Source organism: Ammodytes marinus (assembly GCF_949987685.1).
Source record: "Ammodytes marinus genome assembly, chromosome: 15".
NCBI classification, from domain to species: Eukaryota; Metazoa; Chordata; class Actinopteri; order Uranoscopiformes; family Ammodytidae; genus Ammodytes; species Ammodytes marinus.
In genome coordinates, this window is record NC_137219.1 from 20,062,004 (window position 1) to 20,082,194 (window position 20,191).

At 42.4% G+C, this 20,191-nt stretch overlaps 1 protein-coding gene across 24 annotated transcripts in view; it reads right to left on the minus strand.

Moving 5' to 3' along the window:
* kiaa1109 (KIAA1109) overlaps positions 1-20,191 on the minus strand; it is a 99,921-nt gene that overhangs the window by 59,368 nt on the left and 20,362 nt on the right. For all 24 annotated transcript variants that reach the window (XM_080042640.1, XM_080042637.1, XM_080042635.1 and 21 more), the window contains exons 13-33: positions 19,556-19,647; positions 18,914-19,031; positions 18,672-18,827; positions 17,745-17,842; positions 17,013-17,197; positions 15,694-15,800; positions 15,269-15,501; positions 14,238-14,447; positions 13,034-13,171; positions 12,087-12,263; positions 11,041-11,169; positions 10,265-10,384; positions 9,352-9,641; positions 7,362-7,612; positions 6,666-6,906; positions 5,614-6,120; positions 1,777-2,050; positions 1,406-1,543; positions 1,183-1,253; positions 835-1,008; positions 133-253 (exon numbers count right to left, since the gene is read on the minus strand). In XM_080042640.1, coding sequence (XP_079898766.1) covers positions 133-253; positions 835-1,008; positions 1,183-1,253; positions 1,406-1,543; positions 1,777-2,050; positions 5,614-6,120; positions 6,666-6,906; positions 7,362-7,612; positions 9,352-9,641; positions 10,265-10,384; positions 11,041-11,169; positions 12,087-12,263; positions 13,034-13,171; positions 14,238-14,447; positions 15,269-15,501; positions 15,694-15,800; positions 17,013-17,197; positions 17,745-17,842; positions 18,672-18,827; positions 18,914-19,031; positions 19,556-19,647 — 3,830 coding nt within the window. The remainder of the gene's footprint in view (positions 1-132; positions 254-834; positions 1,009-1,182; positions 1,254-1,405; positions 1,544-1,776; positions 2,051-5,613; positions 6,121-6,665; positions 6,907-7,361; positions 7,613-9,351; positions 9,642-10,264; positions 10,385-11,040; positions 11,170-12,086; positions 12,264-13,033; positions 13,172-14,237; positions 14,448-15,268; positions 15,502-15,693; positions 15,801-17,012; positions 17,198-17,744; positions 17,843-18,671; positions 18,828-18,913; positions 19,032-19,555; positions 19,648-20,191) is intronic.

Below are 20,191 nucleotides of genomic sequence, written 5' to 3' on the forward strand. Positions count from 1 at the left end.
AAACAATCACAAGCTTCTCCTCTGAGGTTTGAATTTATAAATTTTTTAGTGAGTTGCTTGTAAAACACTGAATTTTTTAAGTGTGGGTATCAAAAACCTAAAAAAAAATTGTCAATTGGTTGTTGTACTTACGGACTCGGTGACTGTGGACTTGCTGATCTGATAGGCTTCATTGAGGACTTCCTGATGCAGGTCATCCAGAATGGCCGCGGGATGACGGACACTGGCAAAATGCACCATGGATTCAATGTACCTGAAAGACACCAGACATACAGAGTTGTAATAAAAAAAATTAAAAAAATTATGGTTATAAATATTGTATTTAGCCGCTTGAGTAAAACACAGACTTCACAAAGCTAAATTGGGAGGTCAATTCAAGAACTGACGCAGTACGATCAAACGTATGATGTCAATATTTTAACCTTCTAACTACAGTTTACCCTTCTCCACATTGTCCCAACCGAGCGCTAAGTGCTTCTTATACCATTATAAACCCAGCTCTGTTAGTCTTTGGCAAACTGAAGACTCAAAAGAACGAGGCCAAACTTTGAAGCACTGTCAGCAAAAAATGTTTAGATCCAACATGCAGTTTGCAAAGGGGGGATTAAATCGGTTTAAGGTCAAATCTTAGCTTTTGTCTAAAAATAACCCTCGGCTTAGAATGTGGAGTGTGAGAAAGACTTTGTTTCAGCTGCTTTTTCTGGTTTCAAACTGAGCTTGAAATGCTAGTTTGAAGGTCAATGAATAAGCAAGAGTAAAAAAGCAATCAGTACTATATACAGAGTGGGAGCTTAAACAACACAGCACAGGCTACATTGAGGATAGTTATATTACCTGTCTAGGGATTCGGCCACGAGGGGCGTGAGCACCACATTGACGGCTCCCTTCACCTCCACGATGGCAGTGGTCCTGGTCTGAGCTAGGGGCTGCTCCAGAGTCCAGTCATCCGTTGTCGTGTCCTCGTCCGTGTTCTCCATGGCCCTCTTATCCAGCGGGGTGTATGGGGTGCTGTGGAAGAACAAAGGGACAATCTAATGGTCATGCATTCAAAAAAACACAGTATATGTTGCTGCTTGAATGGACAGTGAGAAGCATTTAGGCAGTGTTGAATACTGAAAACACACTTTTAGAGTGAATAGTGTTACTGTATAGGCTGAGAAGGGGGGGAAACAATTTATATACCTGATGTTCTCTCCCATTAGCTGAAGTCCTCTGTCCAGTAGTGAGCTGGCTGACAGTCCCTGCCTTATCACCTGGAATGTAACAGAAAATGTCAGAAATAGAGACAGTGGGTGTTTCAAGTATATTGACCATCCTAACAGCCAATGTAAAGACTTTAATTTAACTGTAGAAATACATGCTTGAGGAGCCAATAAAAACGCAGAGAAAGTTATTTGTCAAAGACCTTAAAGGTGGGGACAGAGAGCTGGTCAAAGGAGGCGGAGCTCTCCTCGCTGGTGGGTGTGTCCAGATCGAGGGGGCGGTGCAGAGAAGACTTTGAGGTCCTCTTATTGGTGGGCTGCTTGACGGACCAATTTGAGACCTGGTAAAGGTGAAGTAAGTGAGATTAAATAAGACAACAACGTATTAATAATCACAGTGAAATGAACAGGCTTCGCAATGCTACAGAACAAACAGCTTTTATATTATCTCTAAATAGGAAGCAATTAATAATAGTATGGCAACTCTCTGAAAATGCAGATTAAAGTATCTGTTTCCATCATTGAAAGGACCCAGGCTTTGGACACACATTTGGACTTATATGGAAGCCTTTACCTGGTAGTGGGCGAGGTAGCTCTGGTAGCAGGCCATGACGTGTGGCTGGCGGGTTACGGGGCCGGGTTCGGCCGTCTTCTCTGCCTCCACGGAGCTCTCCTCCTCCATGGCCAGCGCCGAGACGAAGGAGGCCTGGGACATGTGGCTGGGCAGGGGGTGTGGAGGCAGCGGGGGCAGCATGGGAGGCATGGGCAGGGGCCGCGGCTCAGTGATCAGCTCCCCGTTCAGAACGTAGGTGAGAGGGCCTTCAACACTGTGGTAGATGGAGCTACGGCTGGAAGAGGAGGGTCATAATATATCTTAGTATATTTTTTTTGAAGATATTTTTTTTTGGGCATTTTCAAGCTTTATTTGACAGTACAGAGTTGAAATGGGGAGACAGAGAGAGAGACGGGGGGATGACATGCAGTAAAAAGGTACACGGGTCGGATTTTAACCCACAAACAATGAGGGCCTGAGACAAAATGGTATGCGCTCTATCCACTACGCCACCGGAGGGCCCGAGGGTCTTTATATTGACACAAATTTCAAAGAGTGGTTTCAAGCTATAGTGTGTAACTTCTGTTTCTCCCATGAGGAATTTCTGATTAATTACAACAACACTGTCGGTGCATTTACAGGAGGTAAGCCTTCAGTGATCACTGTTGAGTGAGGTGACCTTGATGCAACTTATTACTTGTGCATATTTTGTGACATTTGTATATATTTTTGTCATAGGTAAAAGTAGGATATTTTTAATGAAACAGAATAGAGTGTGACTGCTCATCAGGGTAAAGCTGACCAGAGGAAGGGGAAGGACCATATATGGCCATACAGTAGGAAAGAGTAGAGGACGGGGGGCTACCGGGGTTCACCCGTGCAGGTGTTCTGAGATCATAGGAAGGAGTAGAGGAAGGGGGCTACCGGGGTCCCCCCGTGCAGCTGTGCCTTTTTCACTCCTCCCTCTCTTCCAAGTCTCATTGGTCCTCAGATTACTATATAACAGCTCGTTCTAAGCAGGACAAGGCCTTTTTGGGCCGCTTTTTGCAGGCACTACTATATACTCTATAGTTAGTCACGCTCTGTTCCAGCACACTCTATCTGTCCCTTTAACCATGGAGGCAGAAGAAAAACTTAGAAAAACTTTGTGAGTCCAAAATACTCTGAAAGAATTTTGACTTCGAAGAACTTAGAGGCAGAGTCTTTTAAAACACTTCTTTAAAACTCTTGCAACACAGATGACTTGGTAAAAATTCTAAAACTTTAGGTGGGGATTATTAGCATAGGAGTCTGATAGAATGGGGATGGAATTAACGAAGGTTAATGGAAACTTTCTTTAAGTCCTCACCATTTTTACAGACTTAGCGGGATGTATTTTATATAGGGCTAGAGCGCAAGTTTAAAATCGGAGTGCATGCATAACTCTGGTCTTGTGCTTTGACAAATTGTGACAAATACCAAGAAAACATCTACTAGGGGATAATGAGCAAAAACTCAGTTTTGATGAGTTTATAGGCAAATAACCTCTTTTAATTTCCTTTCTTGTCCATTTTTATGTAATATTTCTATACTCTCTTGTATTTTGTAAATAAAATACCTTAAATGTTGTAAAGCCTCAGTTTGAATTAGTTTATAGTTGGAACAGAAGGACTTTAGGTATAGGGTTTTTTCTTCAAGGAGATCGTTTCCCCCCCGGGAGGTAAGTACACTGACTCCAAACTACGGCACATTACTGATTTAAAACACGCACAACCTCATAAAACTAACCTCTCTGTAAGGAGAGAATATGCTCTAATTCCTTCCCGGATTTAACGCAGGCGTTTTAAATCTTGAAATAGTATAAATGTTCTGTTTTTAGGAAGCGGGGTTAAAAAGCATAGGCTGCATAAAACTGAAATAAATAACTTGTGAAGGATATCTTCTGCCTAAAAGTGGTGAATGATTATCTGATTCAAATATAAAGTGTTGCATTTCGTACCTAAACAGGATTCATTATATAGATGAATAGGTTTAGAAGAAGTGAAACGCTGAACACGGTGGGTTTAAAGCAGAATCCCTGGTAGTCTAGTGGTTAAGATTCGGCGCACTCACCGCGGAGTCCCGTGATCGCCGCTCAGCAGAGGCCGTGAGGGTAATGGGAATTTCTTTATGAGGAAAAAGTTGTACTTAAAGCATCGTGTTACAAGTTGGTTAATACTAGTTTAATAGGTCATAACTAATGAACTTAAAAATTAACTTTTCATTGAAGGTCAGACTTTGGAAGTCGAGATCGCTTCATCACGCATGGTTATTTCATACCTTCTGCTACACGTCAAGGTTTTTTCTAAGCAGTAGAATCAACTACTGTCACATTTCTTGGATGCTTCTTGGGATTGTTTTGAGCTACTGCACAAGTGTAGGGGAGCAACACCTTTGTGTTAACTTTGCCATAGTGAGAAATACAGAGAGAGATTTGTCGAGCCGATAGGCTTAATCAATTTTGTGTCAACTTGTTGGGCGATGGCTTGAATGTAACCGACATTGATTATATAAAGAAAGGGTACGCACTATAGCTTTAAGCCACTCATAGCCAAGAAAATGTTCCATGTGAGCACGGATATCTGCCAGAATCAATGGTACCTCTTCTCTGTAAATAGTGTGACATTAATGTTAAATTCATCCTTATGTTAACACAGGCCCGTGCCAGCTGAAAGCTTTCATGAGACCAAAATTGATTATTTGTGTTTGTATGGAGGCAGCAGTATCAATCAAAGAAGCGTGCTGAAATCAATTGTGGGACATTTTTTGGGTAATAGGAAAAATGACAAGGTATTCACAGAACAAGCCTGAAATCCAATTTGCAAAAACACAGCAGCAGTTAAGTGGCCGCCCATGGATCAAACATCTCATTTAGGCCACAACCCGTCTAGATCAAATCCATCCTCGCATGATCGAACCAGAGTAATAAATGGAAGAAAAGCTGGAACGTGCCCGGCTCCGGGAGCGGGTTGCTTAGAACAATGAAATGCAAAACTTGTTGTTGCACATTGAACATCAAAATGTCATTACACCGTTCATGTGTTCCTGAATATTTTGACATAAGAGACGTTTTTATAATCACTGCAAAGATGTCAGCATGAGTCATCAGAAGGCCTTTCACTTTTTTTAATTTTCAGTTTTTTCATCTGCAAATGGTTTCAAAGTACAAGCTACGTGTGAAATACCTTGTTCCTATACTGACTCCAATGGATGAGTTAGGCTTCTATATCAGTTAATGATCAAAAAAAATATCTATTGGTCTAATTAAATGTAGTTTGAATATACATACAGTTTTGTAAAATTAAAAATAATACCATAGAAAGGATCCAAATCAGAGAAAGATCCCTAAATTGGAGATCACAAATTGGAGACACATAATGAAAGATCTACATGCTGCATTCATCCTAGCCTTTAAAATAGAAATCCCGAATCAAAAATATTTCAAAAATGGCCACTTTAACTTTTCTTAAAAGGGTATCACATCAAGCAATCTGGCGAGGTCATGAATTCGACTGCTCTTACAGATGAGAAATAAGAGACTCTTTGATGTTACTGTGAGCTGTCTAGACTCACCACCTTATCTCCTTAATCCCATGCTTAACCTTGTGCTCGATCTGACCATCTTTCACCCTCTCCAAATTTTAAACCCTTTTTTTTACTAAGAACGCTTTTGTGACTCCCACCGAAGCTGAGCTGCACTTTCGTAATATTCTACCCTCTGTTTTTTCGGGGGGATCGACGGGGGATCGAACCGCCGACCCTGTAGCCGAGGGTCGACCAGCCTACCCACTTCACCACAGCCCCCTCCCCACCCCAAAAAAAAACAAAAAGTGCGCTGACCTGTAGTTCTCCATGTGATAAGGCGGTTGCTGCGGCTGCTGCATCTGCCTCCTCTTCTTCTTGCGCCCGGGGTACGTGCCCGGTCCCTCGTCGGCGCTGCTGATTGGCTCAAAGTCCTCGGTGGCGGAGAAGTAGGCCTCGCTGTCTGCCACGGACATGCTGGAGTCGGCGGAGCGATACTGGTGGAAGGTGTTGGAGTCTGCCGAGGGCGTGAAGGGGAACGAGCCGTAGCTCCTGCGTTGCCGCGGCGAGTCCAGCACGTTCTCGTCGCTACGGGAGACCTCGCTGCTGAACTGGACGCCGCCAGAAGAACCGGCCAGAACCGGAGGAGGCTGCTTGTTGTCCGTGGTGAAGACGGCGGCCGACAGGCTCTTGGTGCTGCCCAGGCGGCTGGAGTGTACGGAGGACTGGCGCTTGAGAGGGGAGCAGAGAGGGGAGCGCACAGAGGAGCGGTCCACCGAGCTGTTGGGCGAGACCGGGGAGACTTCAGGGACGTCCCCTAGGGTGCTGTAAGGAAGGTATAAATGTTTGGTAAATATTTTTTTTTTTCATTTTAAGAATAGTCCGATTAGAGCATAACAGGTTTTTTTTTTTTTAATTGCGCTGTGCACTGCTTTTTTCCCCTTCCCTGTGTAAAACGGAATAAAAATATCACCAAAGCACTTTCAGATTGGAGCTACAACCTAAGAGCTCAGAATACAAGTGCAGCTAATCAGACGGATGCTATCGGGCACAGGCCCAGCATTATTTTGGAGTGTGCACATAAACCAGGCTAGTTGCACTTTTTGAAAAAAAAAAAAAAAAGGTAATTACTTGCATTCATTTTAATCCCATTATTTCTACACTGGTAACCTTTTTTTATATAGACTTAAAAACGGTTGTGAAATGCAAATTAATAGAGTTTAAACAACAAAAAAGATTAATCATGAATAACTATGGAAATTCAGCGATTTATTGCGAGAAAAACAGCCCCATTTAAAATACATCACATATGTAACTTAGTATCTAGACAACATTCCACACAGACCAGACAACGTCATATTATTACTCACTCTGCAGGGCTTCTGCCGTTCATGGGGAACATTCTTTCCTCTGTGCTCGGCGATGGAGAGTCCCTCTCTCCGGCCAGCAGGGGCAGCGCTGCACTGGAGGAACTATTTTCTTCGGAGGAGGAGGCGGAGCTGTGGGAGCGCTGAGGCACCTGGAGGCTGAGCTGTTGCTGACCGCGCCTCTCAGGCAGCTCAGGAGGCAGGCACGGTGAGCGTGAGTCTGTCTTCAGTCCCACAACATGACCTACGAAACAATAATATACATTTTGTTTAGTGACTGTTTGTATCAGTTTGACCAAATTTTACATTCTGTATTAATAGGGTATTTATAGTCAAAATGTCTTTCTGTGAATGTCTCCACATGATCCTCTACCTATCCATACTGTGTGTGAGCTGAAAGAAAATCCAGTGTTTATATACAGCCTAGGTTCTGTAAATGGGCATTTTGCTACAAGGCCACCACATGGTACGGACAGCAGTTAGTGGATTGTGAGGAGATATGCACTTATTTTGTGTTCTCCAGAATCACAAACTCCACCGTTAATCTTAAAAAGGTTAATAATTAGGGCCGACGATGATAATAAATGAAACATTGGGAATTTGAATTATATTCAATTTAGATTGGGATTCACAACAACAAAAAAATCCTCAAGAACATCAGGAAAATGTATATGAAACATTTTCCAAAAAAATTCATACCATCCATTTTGGGCAATTCCTTGGTGATGATCCACTCCCCTGGCTGCAGCAGAGACTGGCCATAGGACATGTCTGAGTCAGTGCTGGAGGAGGAGAAGGCAGAGGAGCAGGAGGGAGTCAGTTCGTCCAGCTTGAAGTAGTCCAGGCCCATGTTGGTGCCTCCGAAGAAGCGGCAGCCTCCCAGGCAGCCACACCGGTTCCTGCTGCGCTTGGTGCGAATGCTGGGGTCGTCTGGCCAGAGGAACCACAACCTGAGAGGAGAAAACAGAGACATGATCAAAGACAGAACCGTGAAGAATGCAGTACCGTAAATAAAAACAGACAGGATTTTGGGGCTAGCTGAAAGAGACTGACATTTTTGCTAGTTGTGGTTGCTAAGAGTTATATCAGCAAGTTGTAGATATAATGTTGCACTGGTCTTCATTTCTTAGTCAAAATCGAATCATGTCATACCTCCTTCTTTGTTCTATTAAGGTTCCGGCACTGGTTCTGCATTGCCTTGCACTCGTAGAATCCAGAATGTACATACTATATAACTTTGCTCATAGCCAGCATACACATTTAGCTAGTGGTATGAAACATCAGGTCCAATTAAAAGCTAGACGAGAACATCTGTACTGATGAACCTTCCCTGCAAAGCGTCTATGAAAACCTGGAATATTATGTTGAATTTATCATCACCGTAGCGGGCCAATCTACCAGCTGTTTATCACATATCATGGGCTGAATCACTGAGTCATTATAGAGAGGTGTGATACAGCAAGTGAGTCACTTCCACTCTGAAAAGAGGACATTTCTGTATACACTGGTTTGAACTAGGGCTGTCAAATTAACGCGTTAATTTCGATTAATTAATCACAGAAAAATTAACGCGATTAAAAAAATTAACGCAGATTAATCGCACTTCTATAATGCCCTTTGACCCGGTGCAAAAGTGGTGCAGAGCTGCACCATGGACATATGAGCTGCACCTGTAGCTTGCCGGCCCGGGCGCGCGGTCAAAAGGGAGAAAAGTGAAGAGAGAAGCAGGGGAAAGGGGCCGACTCGAGGGCTCTATGGACGGTTTATGCGATGCTTCGGGCAAATAAGCATGAAGGTAGGAAGACATCTTACTTTATTCTCCGCAGTGTAAGTGCATTATTGATTTAGTGGGTGCAACAATGTAGGCTAGGTTCAAAACAGTAGGCCTATCTCTCAATCTTATTTTGTTTGCTAGCTGTCTCACATTTAAACGGACACCCGCCCCATGTGTGTGTGTGTTTGTGTGTGTGTCAATATTTTTGCCTATGAGTACGAAAATGGTGAATGAATCGGCATAGGCTATGCCGATTCATCGGTGGCAGTGCAGCGCTGTCTGTTGTGGGAGATGGAAAGTCGTAATTTAGTCTGCTTGTTTTTTTTGAGAAAATTTGGCGCTAGTTCATGTATAAAGCTGGCTGAGGGGAGGAGACAGAAGTTACGTGAGACGGAGAGCGAGAGAGAGAGAGAGAGAGAGAAACAAACTGTAGTAGGCTATACAGCTGTTTATAAACAGGTAAACAAGTGTCATAAAAGTATGCGATTAATTTAGATTAATTAATCACAGAGCCTGTAATTAATTAGATAAATTGTTTTAATGGCTTGACAGCCCTAGTTTGAACATAACAAGCGTCCCTTGATTAAAGTTAAGGGTGCATGCTTTACTTTACATTGTTCATTTTAAAAAGGCAATTATCTTTGTAGACAAATTCCCACTTCACAAAAAAAAATCTTAAGTACCCAAATAGGTTGCAGTAATGGTGACCGGAATGAAGGCAAATAAGTCCAAAGATATAAACAAGAATTTCCACAATGGGAAACAATGTATCTGGAGTCGATGAGGAATAAATGGTTCGCACAAAAATATAGCTTTACAAGTACACACACACACTCACACAAACAAACAATGTGAGCGAATCGCTTGGCCAAAGCAAGTAATGCATGCCAGTGTGTGTGTGTGCCTTTTTTCTACCTCTTGGTCTGAGCATCGTGTAGCTCTAGAAAATGCCTCTGCACTTCACATTTGGCCGGGTGGTCGGCAGCCAGGGCGATGTCTGCTGTGATGAGGTTGAGTTTGACTGAACCGGCCTCCAGCCAGACAGAGCGTCTCAGCAGAGGAGGGGGCTGACCCAGAGCCGGGGGCTGAGCGGGACCCTGCTGCTCGATGTACTGCCGGATGTTCACGTCCTGCACCATGGCACTGATGCCCTCGCCCACCGCCTGGTTGTGCAGGTTGCAGTTGGCCACGCGGATGATGGCCGTCTGGGGTGGAAGAAAGACAGGATCAAATGGATGGTTTTTACAAGTAGCAAAAAAAGAAATAGTAGATTCTCAAACTGACATGGAGTTTAATAAATGAAGTTGTTTTAGATAAATGTTTAGTTAAAATACAAAGCAGAAAGGGTTGGTGCTTATTTGGGGTGGATTCTCCAAACCCTTGATTCGATTTAAAAAGGTCCCAATTAAATTAGATTCAATTAAATTTTTTTCTTATAGCACAAATGGCTGGGATCTTGGGTTATGTGCACTGATAACTAATTAGACTTTAAAATGTTTACAGTCATGCATTGTGTCATGAGTGATATAATCTCATTGATGTGTTGTATATTTGCAATGTACCACAGGAAGGCCTCACTGTCAAATATAAATAATGTATCTGCAATGTAAAAGTAAATTGGAATTGGATTGGAAGTCATAAAAGGGTGCATGCCATAGTGACTATTTTTTGTTAATGCAGTGTGAAATCTTCACAAGCCGCCTGCAGAGATGTCCTGCAATATTTGTCGTGATGCCTGTGGACGTGTCCGCAAAGGTCGAGATTGCAACATCATTTTCGACTGATTTCTGACTCACAATGGCTACCGGACAGCCCTCGTGCTAGTTACCTTGATGTTGGCAGCACAGCCATGCTCCACAATGAAGAGGTCAACTCCGTCCATGGCCAGGCGGGTCATGGTGTACTTGAGCTCTTCTGATGTGCGACAGTGGCCCGGCAGGCAGCTCATCTGAAAGACAAACCTTCACTTAGTACCCAAAAAACTTTTCAACCCTTACAGGAATCCACCTCCAATTAAGTCTGTCTGTCTGTGCCATACATAGCTCTGCATTCCCTGCAGCCACAGCACAAACTAATGAGCGCTCTCAGGCAGGAGTTATTTCAAATATCCTTGTTAGTATTTGCATAAAAAAACACGACATTTTGTGAAACAGACTTGTTTTCTCATAGCGTTATTTCATACATTGCAGTGTTGTGTGTGTATGTGCTGTGTATGGCTGTGAGTAGATGAATAGTTTTGTGTTAGAGGCTGCTGTTTTGTTTATTTTTTTATTTTTTACAGTTGTTAAAAATTGTGCTTTTTGAGTCGCGCATCATTAGAGAAAAGGTTCACAGTGCGTAGTCTCCTTTTTATTATCAGATACCATTTGCACATTTTCCTTTCACATCAGACAGTTCTGACCAAAATTTCAAAGCTCACAAAAGACGAAAAAAAACATTCCGTTCTAATGAGCTAATTTAGTAGCTTCCAGCATGAGAATCAAGACACCCACGGCTGCTAACTAGTATGGCAGACAGCTCCGGGAGATAAAGGAAGAGAATAATGGGAGAGAATGAGAACTTGAGACCTTGTTGAGCATTTAATGTTATTCCGCCTACACGTACCTTGGCGTCGCAGATGCGGCGGTCGACGCCGTGCTGACACATGACAGAGGGCTTGGGCTGCTCCAGCTGGAACTCCCTGGACACGCCGTGGAACAGGAAAGTCTCACCCCACTCTATTATACTGGCCACCTAATAATCACAAACCCACACGCAGACATTAGTGCTGAGGAGAAACATCAATAAATACATTTACTGCGAGGGCAAGACGCACAGAATGAAAAACAGGGAGTGAAATGAATACATTATTATGAGTCATTGTGTGGGCAGAGACAGCAAAAAAAGGAAAAACTTCAAAGAGTCCAAAAAAAAAAATAAACACAGGCTTAAATACTGACTGGCGGTTCTATGCCTCCAGGAGGCAAACAATTGCCGAACGGGGAAAGTACAGTGGAGGTAAACAGTGGTCCTAAGAAGCTACAATATGGTACAAGGTCACTGCAACTTCACAATGTGTAAGGTTGCAGTAACCGTTGACATCCAAAATCTTTTCAGTTAATATTTTAAAGTGTTTATTTGTGCAAAGTTTGAAGAAAATGCTTCAAAGCGTTCTTGTGATATTGAATTCACAATATTCATGGTCACAGTGACCTGCACAATGTATTCAGTTCATCCTCTAATCAAAGTTGTGAGTTTGTACCAAATTTGACAAATCCTTCATAGGGTTCTGGAGATATTGCTCTCACAGGATAAGAATGGCCCAGACGGAAGGACCGACAACCCAAAAACATAAAGCCTCCGGTCTTCGGCCATCGCCGGCACTGAGGTGTAATAAAATATGAATTGTTCTGAAATGGTCTCAGCACCAAACTAAACATTATACATTCACAGAAGTAGCTGCAGGGGCTATTTTTAGATCATAGTGTGGTGTGCAGGTGGTTCATACCGGCAAAAATTAGAAAATATGCTTTGAAAAGTACAATTATACCCCAGTCATTATAATGATCATCATCCAAGACTGTACACTTTCATCCCCTTATCCCTTTCACATTTAAAATCACTCCTAGTCTAAGTCTCACACACTCACACTCTCTCACACACACACACACCTGTGGTAGAGTGACTCTGCCGGTGAGCCCCCCGGCCTGCATGTCTATGAGCCAGGCGTACTCCAGTGTGTCACTGCCCAGTGGGAGGCCCTGAGGGGAGAACATGGCATGGGCCCTCATCTGCAGCCCAGACAGACTCAGGTGGCCGTCCCTCAACACACCGTCCGCTGTGGGACGCTGCGGGCAAAACACATTCACACAATCAGATATATGTATTACTATTATCCGACATCACTGCATGGAAGAGTGTGGGTAATACCACCAGAATAGAAGAATATACTGTAGGGGGAAAATTCAGCTTCAGCAAAAAGTGGAATTCATTCCTTAATATCCCCGTCATAAAACAGTAAGAGCTTGTTATCTCACTGGGGGATGGGGGGGTGTTACACTTTTTTATCTCAGTGATTAGGGAAGGATATTCACTCGGAGCTGCAAATAGGATCCAACTCACGACTCAAGCTCAGAAATGCTGTGTGGTTGGTTATACAATCTGCCCGGTGCTTATGCAAACATCTGGCTGGGAAAAACGTTTTTTTATTTTTTATTATGCAACACTGTCCTGTGAGCTTTATTCAGGGGATTTTATTTTAAGGACTGACTCACCCCCTTTCAGTGAGCAGACTGAAGAGTAGATGTTGTCTATGAATTGCTTATCATTTTTCAGACGGGAGATTTGCCACAGTTTAAACTATTTGTTTAATTTACAGGAGTATAATTAAGGATAAGCTTACCCTTATCTTATAAATGTTGCGTACCCTTTTAAATAAAAATCAATAATGATGGGCCAATTTGCCAAGTTAACCCAATGATAACGGGCCGTTATTTATTTATTTTCATCAATTTCCCACCAGTTAAATCTAAACCTAGGAAATGAATGCCCTGTATATAGCCAAAATATGCAGCACATCACCATCATCAGGCTTATATGCGTGGTTGGTGACGCTGACCTGGTAGTTGTCACTGAGGAAGATGTGAATGGGAGACAGGATGAGCTGAAGCATGGTCTCCTTGTAACCCTTCTTCATCTCAAAACACAGTCGCTCCAAGAAGCCCGACGGACCTTCGGGACCCTCGCTGCTGCAGTGCTGGAGAGGAAGAGAAAAAAAACATCAAACGACATCACATCAACTCAAATAGTATGGTGCATGAGAACAAATACAAAGGAACTACCAGTAATGAGGGGTAAAAATAAAAATGTGAACAGTCTGCCCTTGAGTTTAGGGAACAGCTCAGTCCATTTATGACTTTAATTTCTTGCTTAAAACTCAACTCTTTGCAATGGCTTCTAATACAAATGTTTCATGTTGCTAGGCCTATATTCTGTTTTGTATTGTGTTTTACTTGAACATTCTGTCTACATACTGCAAATGTATTAACCACTCTCCTTTTTTTTCTTCTTAACCCATTGATGACTGCTGCTGCCGGCAAATGCTTCGCGACGCAACATCGTATCTCCCGCCGGCTGCTGCATGGCGGAGCAATGTACCTCCTGCTGGCTGCTGCATGGCGCAGCATTTTTGTTTTGTTGTCATTTTCATGGCGCGTGCAGCATAGAATGATCTGTCATTGGTTCAAATACACATGAGGCGGGTCTTGTTGAATTTTTAAAACCACATGACCATCCAAATGCTGTCTGGTTGGCTGAAAATCACGTTAATCAAACCGACATATACAAGCGTTTCTTGTTGACATTTTTTTAAAAGAGGCGAGATGGCTGAGTCAGCGGAAGAGTTTGACAGCGAGGTGAGCGACATAGAGTTGGGAGAGGAGTTTGAGAGGGAGGAAGAGGTTTGTGGTGTAGCACCGGATGATCCTTTGGATCGAGAACAGGAGTGGCATGTTAAAAAAAACAAAAAAACAAAAACAATGTATGTTATATTTTATATTATTTATTAATTTATTTATTTATTTTTTCTTCTGTTTAAATAAAAACCTGTGAACCTTACCTTTTAAAATTATTTTATTTCATGTTTCTATGTGCTACAGAGACTTATATATTAAGGTTTTGGTTTTCAGAAAACCCTCAGGAGATAAGCATATGTATCCTAGATTGCCATAGGGTTTAAGAGGTGTTTTTCACAGGTGCCATAGTCATCAATGGGTTAAAGCAATCCATTAAAAGTGAACTATCATCAGTCATCAGTTTTTTACCATTGGCAGTCGGCCGTGGACCTTGTAGAGGTTGATGTAGACGGTGATGTCCCATGGGCGCAGGTCCAGGGGATGGGTGTCCTTCTGTCCTCCGTCCTCCATGCCCAGAGGAGACCAGCCGAGGCCAGAGGAGGTGCAGGTGGACAACACGGGGCTGGACACCGCCTCCTCAAAGTCTGTGTACATGTCGTCCTCGCCAAAGTAGTTCTCCTGTGGGGGGGGGACAGAGGGGAGACAGGAAGGTTAGAAGGGTTGTTTCGTGAAAGTTCAGATTTCAAATTAAAAGCGAGGCACCAATTATTTCTAGGTGCTTTTCATTAGCGACTGTTGTGTGATGACTAGTGCTGTCGGTGCTAACGTGTTCATTTTAATTAATTAAAGTCAGAGTCTTTTTTTTTAAATTCACGTTTATCACGTGCTGCTATTTTGCCCTTTCGACGCACTCTTGACGGGACATCCCCGCCAAGGCAGCAGAGATGATAGGTTTCACTCTAGTAAATGTGTGTAAATGCTTCCACCATAGACTGTATATAAAAGTGTCTACTCTGTTTCAGAGCCCTCTGCAGCAGGTATATAAGGCTTTTATTCTGATGGATGCTGGAGCACCGCACATTAATTCAGTACAGAACAGATCAATGAGACAGGAAGTGAGACACTGAAACAACCAAAGAAAAATCTGGTCAATCCTTCATAATAAAACACACTCCATGTTGACACTAGATCTTATTTTGCGGAATTAACTTAATCAAAAAAACTTTATAATGTGCAAAGCCAGGCCTTGAGCCAGTGGAATCCAAGTCATTGTAGTCCTTTGGATTTGAAATAAGTTCATAAACAAACTATCCTTGAATTCATTTCATTCCCAATCAAGATACAATGGAAAGACATGCTTTACATTGTTAATATGGTCTAAAAACTGTTGTGAAATGCAAAACAACTGAATTTTAAACAGCGATGAAAAAGAAAAATTGTTTTGACAGCCATAGTTATAACAGAACATTAATCATAACATTAACTGGCTCCAGGGTTACCTTGATGGAGATGAGTGATCGGAGCAAAGGCCCATACAGTATGATTTGAGAGTTGGGGGACATTTCCATCTCCACGTGTAGTCTGTCGGGCGGGAGCTCTGAGGGGTCAGCGGGCATGCGGCTGTGGGCGGCTGAAGCAGACGTGGAGGTGTAGCGTGGCTGGGAGGTGTGGGGCGCTGAGGTGTGCTCTGGTGGACGCAGGGCTGACAGCATGGATTCCTCCATCTCAGACACTTCAGACGTGAAACACAACCAGGTTAGATAACACAGTGTAAAAAGGGGGACAGTGTAAGACATAGGCTAGCTGACTGAGAGCAGATTTTTCCACAAAAGCTACAATTTATTGCCACAGCCCACAGTGTAGTGCTTGGCTTTATAGCGAACAACAAAGAATTGACACTGAAGGAGAAAGAGAGAGAGCTTACCCGACTGTTTGAGTTGCTCATCCGCCTTCTGGGGATAAATGGGATGCCAGGTGTAGTCAATGATGAGCAAGAAGTTGGGAACACTCCAGCAATCCACCCAGCCAGCTCTGATGTTAAGGAAGAAAAAGCATGCACGCTCAGTACAGTCATAATGCTTTGAGTTTATCATCATTTGCTAGTGGATTTTCCAGTTCATAAAGCGCTTTATGAACCGTAACATCCGAGCACATACAGTAGAGAGGAGAGAGACGAGGCCAATGGGACACGCCTGATTTTCTCTACAGCCCCCAAAAGCACCGGTCCGAGCAGAATTAGATTCTAGCCCCCCAGGGGGTAAGTAGGTCTCTGGCAGTGATAGTCAGTATAGTCTGGCCCTGGGCGACACATAATAAATGATCCGGATGTCAAGTTATCATTTAGAGAGTGCACATTGAGACTGGCGAAGGTTCTCCGGAAGTTCTTTAACCCATTGATGCCTGATGCTGCGTGACTGACAGGATCAGGCATCAATGGGTTAAACTCTCACTGACCTTTTTAAGGCTGGTGCTTACAATGTGGAAATAAACCCTGTTGTGCAACATCTTCTAAGAAGGGATGCATACTAAGATGGAAAAAGGTTCTTCATGTTATAAAGGTTTTGTATAGAAAAAGCCTAGTAAGGCATCACTGCTGGTGCATTCTCCAAGAAAAGGCAGAGATTATAACCTCCTATCATTATCCCGGCTGGCTAGTAGTCCTTCACTACGAGGGAGGCCCAGCTACTAAACAAAACCCCCGCTGTTTGCTATGCTGGCTTCACAATGGTGGAACAAACACCCCCCCATTGATTTCAGGTCAGCAAAGACTGTTCATACATAGTACACCATCGCAGAATAAAAACTCATCTGTTCGGATTACACCTTGGCCCATGAAAAAAGAAAAACGTTCCCTCTTTCTCTCCATTGTTTCTAAATGTAGCAATGTCAGCGCTGAAAGTTTGTCAGAAAAAAATGACTGTTCACAAAAATGAGGACTCTACATAGAACCATGTCTCAACAGAGCATGATTCAGAGTGTCAAAATACCCCTATTATTAAACAGCCTCTTACACTTCATTTAAAACCAACAGAAGCATCAAAACATTTACTGTGAGTGGTGCTGGTACATTAAGTTGAAATGGAGCCTGAAGCCACCTGATACCTTGGCAACATTTCCCTTTTAGCAAAGCATTGACTGTGAGTGACTCAGTGCTTCATTGATGAATCACCTTGCTTTGCTAACACACTCACTTTATTTTGCCCACAACTAGACATGTTTCTCTGGGGTTTTTTTTTAACTCACTCTGCGTGGGTGATGTTCCTCCAGCGGGACTTGGTGGGCTTGGGAGGGGGGACGCCGTGGTTCTCTCCAGGCATGAACATGTCAGGGGGCAGCTTGACATTCTGGTATTCTTTGGCCAGCGTGAGCAGCGGGTAGCGGCTAGGGTGGCACTCTGGCAGGGACAAGCGCATGTCTGTATCCTCCGCCTGAAAAGACGAAAAAAATTTAACTGTATGTGAATGCACCCACACATTATCCGGTTGATGTGAAAGCATTCAGGTCTATGGGCAGATATAATGTTACTTTCGTCGTGTCATGGAAGTGAACATTTTTCTCAAGGTATATTCTCATAACTGAATGAACCAACTTTCCTCACAAAATCCCTGGAACACAGTTTGGAGTTGCAAAGCTACTGTAATTCCTGTTTCACTTTTGTTGTTTAAAGCAGGGCCCAATGTACTAGCGAACATATCTTAGACGTACGTTTGGTTTCAGGCGCCTCAAAATCATTTTGTTTCGATAGATAATGTTTGAATTATTCATTATATAAGAGATACATGTAGAGAACATACGTAAAAAAAAATAAAAATAAAAAATCCCCTTCTCCTGAAACTGCACAGAACCTTTAACTTGAATCTCAAAAATCAGCATCTGTACCACATACAAATAGAGCAGAATTTTACAATTACACTCAATTAGAATTTTTCTTTTACATTTTTGGAACACATTCTTCTCATTTGAATTATGACTCACGTTCAAGCTGAATCGGGTGTTGCAGGTGGTCGGGACAAACTCGTTGAAAGGCAGAGTGAAGTCGATAACGAGCGTCTCGCCGCACGCTGCCAGGTACACTATGGAAGATCGATAATGCAATTGATTAGTCTGCCCCGCCTTGGAGATTAAGTGGAGTTACATACTGTACCATATATCATGGCTTAATAGAGTCAAAAGGATCCCGCCATGAGCTTAGGTGTTAAGGAGGCATTAGGTTATTGATTGTGCTAAGTGCTATAGCTAATGCTTAGCGGTGGATCTATTTGTTACACTGCAAAACTGTGTCAGGTCATTATAAAAGCATTCATAAAGCTGTAAATTGAACGGGATGTATTTTTTTTTTTAAAGTTGGGTCAAACTGTTTATTGAATCGCAATAAGTATTCCAAAATCATCAATTTCTAAGTGATTGGCTTGTAAGACAAAACTGCAGTCACGGTTACAACTGTAGAATTGTGTGGCGTTTTATTTTTCTTTATTATCACAAAACAATTCATACATTTTTTTTGTCTTTAATGAGTTCGACACAACAAAAATGTTCTAAATCTGTTGTAGCTGATTAGAACCTTTGATGCAGAACAATTAAGTACCCGACTGAAAAAAGCATGGAATTTCTAGGGCTTTGATCAACACACCTGTCTCACTTGCTTTAATTCTAATTTGTTTACTGTATAAAGTATTAACTGGCCTCAATCAATTAAAGATAGAATTAATAGAAAATATATTTTTTTCACTCGGTGCGTCCTAAGAAAAACATATTAATCTTTAATTAACCTTTTTTTTTTTTTTTTTTAAGTAGAAAACATTTAATTGATTGAAGTCTGATTCCATAAATTCTATTAGACTTTTGAAGGGATTCTTCTTCTCTGGTTATTCTGCATGTACGTAAGTAGTAGATCTCTCTCACCATTCTCCTGCTGCTTGGTGGAACAGTCGACCCAGTTGTGCTGGTTTGCCGCCCACAGCATCTCAAACTGGTGGAACAGGACCTTGAACTTCCAGGAATAGGGCACAAAGGAATAGATGTCCGGGGCGCTGTCACTCGCCCAGTCCTGGATCAAATCTATAAAAAAACACAGATGAAGTCCAAAACACATACTGTATGTACTGTCTTTACTTCTGTCTGGTTTTTTTTACTGGAGGACTCACCAGTGAAGAAGTTTTTCTGAGCGTAGATAAAGTGGTAGGTGGCCTTGTACACCTCGATCTCACACTGCCACGACTGGGGCATGTTCCACACCCGAGGGTAGCTGGCGATGACATGGAACTGAAATTGGATAAAATAAGATAAGATCCTTTATTATTCGAGTGGGGACATTTTTTAGTGTTACAGCAGCAAAAGAGGAGAGTGCAAATAACAATGGCATTGCTAAAGAGGATAAATACAATGATAGTCTATGTAAATAGTAAAAATGCAAGATAACAGTTATAAAGTTATTAAAACAGTAAAAAAAAGGCAAGTGACAGTTAAACACAATATATGCTAAGTAAACAGACTATTCAGCAGTGTGTGTATGTGTTTGTCAAAGAGTGCTGATTGTACAGTACAATCTGAATGCTGCAGGAAGAAAGTGTGGATCTGTGGTACACATCTGCACACACACACACACACACACACACACACACACACACACCACAGAATAAAAGGCAGGATACGGCTTCACAGCACTAAGTATATGCACATTTGACATTGCGTTGGCTCAACTTTACCTTGCATCTCAAGTCGATGGAGAAGTCATTATAAAACAAGTTGAGTGAAAAGCCTGTGGTATAATTGCCTGCTATACTTACAGCCAGCATCTCAGCCTCCAGTAGGGTCCGGTACTGCATGCTGGTGGTGGTGTCCACGTGAAGCAGTTGGCCTTTGATGGTAGGAGAGTAGCCTGAGGGGCAGAAGAGACAGACAGAAAAAGCGGGCCCCATCAATTCTCAAACTAAAAAAAAAAGAAGCCGGAGCCAAGTCCCTGTAAATAATACCATTTTCCAGCAAAACTTGGCAAAGCTTCCAATGTTAAAAACATTTCTGGGACCAGAGGAGAGCACTGACTGATGACATCATCAGCTCAGTGAAATCAATTATTAAAACATACAGTATCTCACACACTATCAGTGTTGAGAAATGTGAGTGTTCTCCAAGTTTTTTTTTCTCTTCTGGATATGGCTTTAAAAAGTAGTTTTTGCTGGTTTTGTATTAACTGTGTAATGGGGGAATTTCAGTTTGCTTAGTCTCGCAAAGCCAGACCAAACTACAGCAAGTGTTTTCTTAACCCGCAAGGTGTGGAGAGTTTGACACCTAAACAAAACTCAATGCACAGCGGTGGTACGTCAATTTGCTCTCTCGTCCCCTTGATGATGTCATGGTCTTGTTTTGTGCAAATTCTGAAATCTCTACCGATGCTGGACGTTTTCAATGTCATTTACATAGCA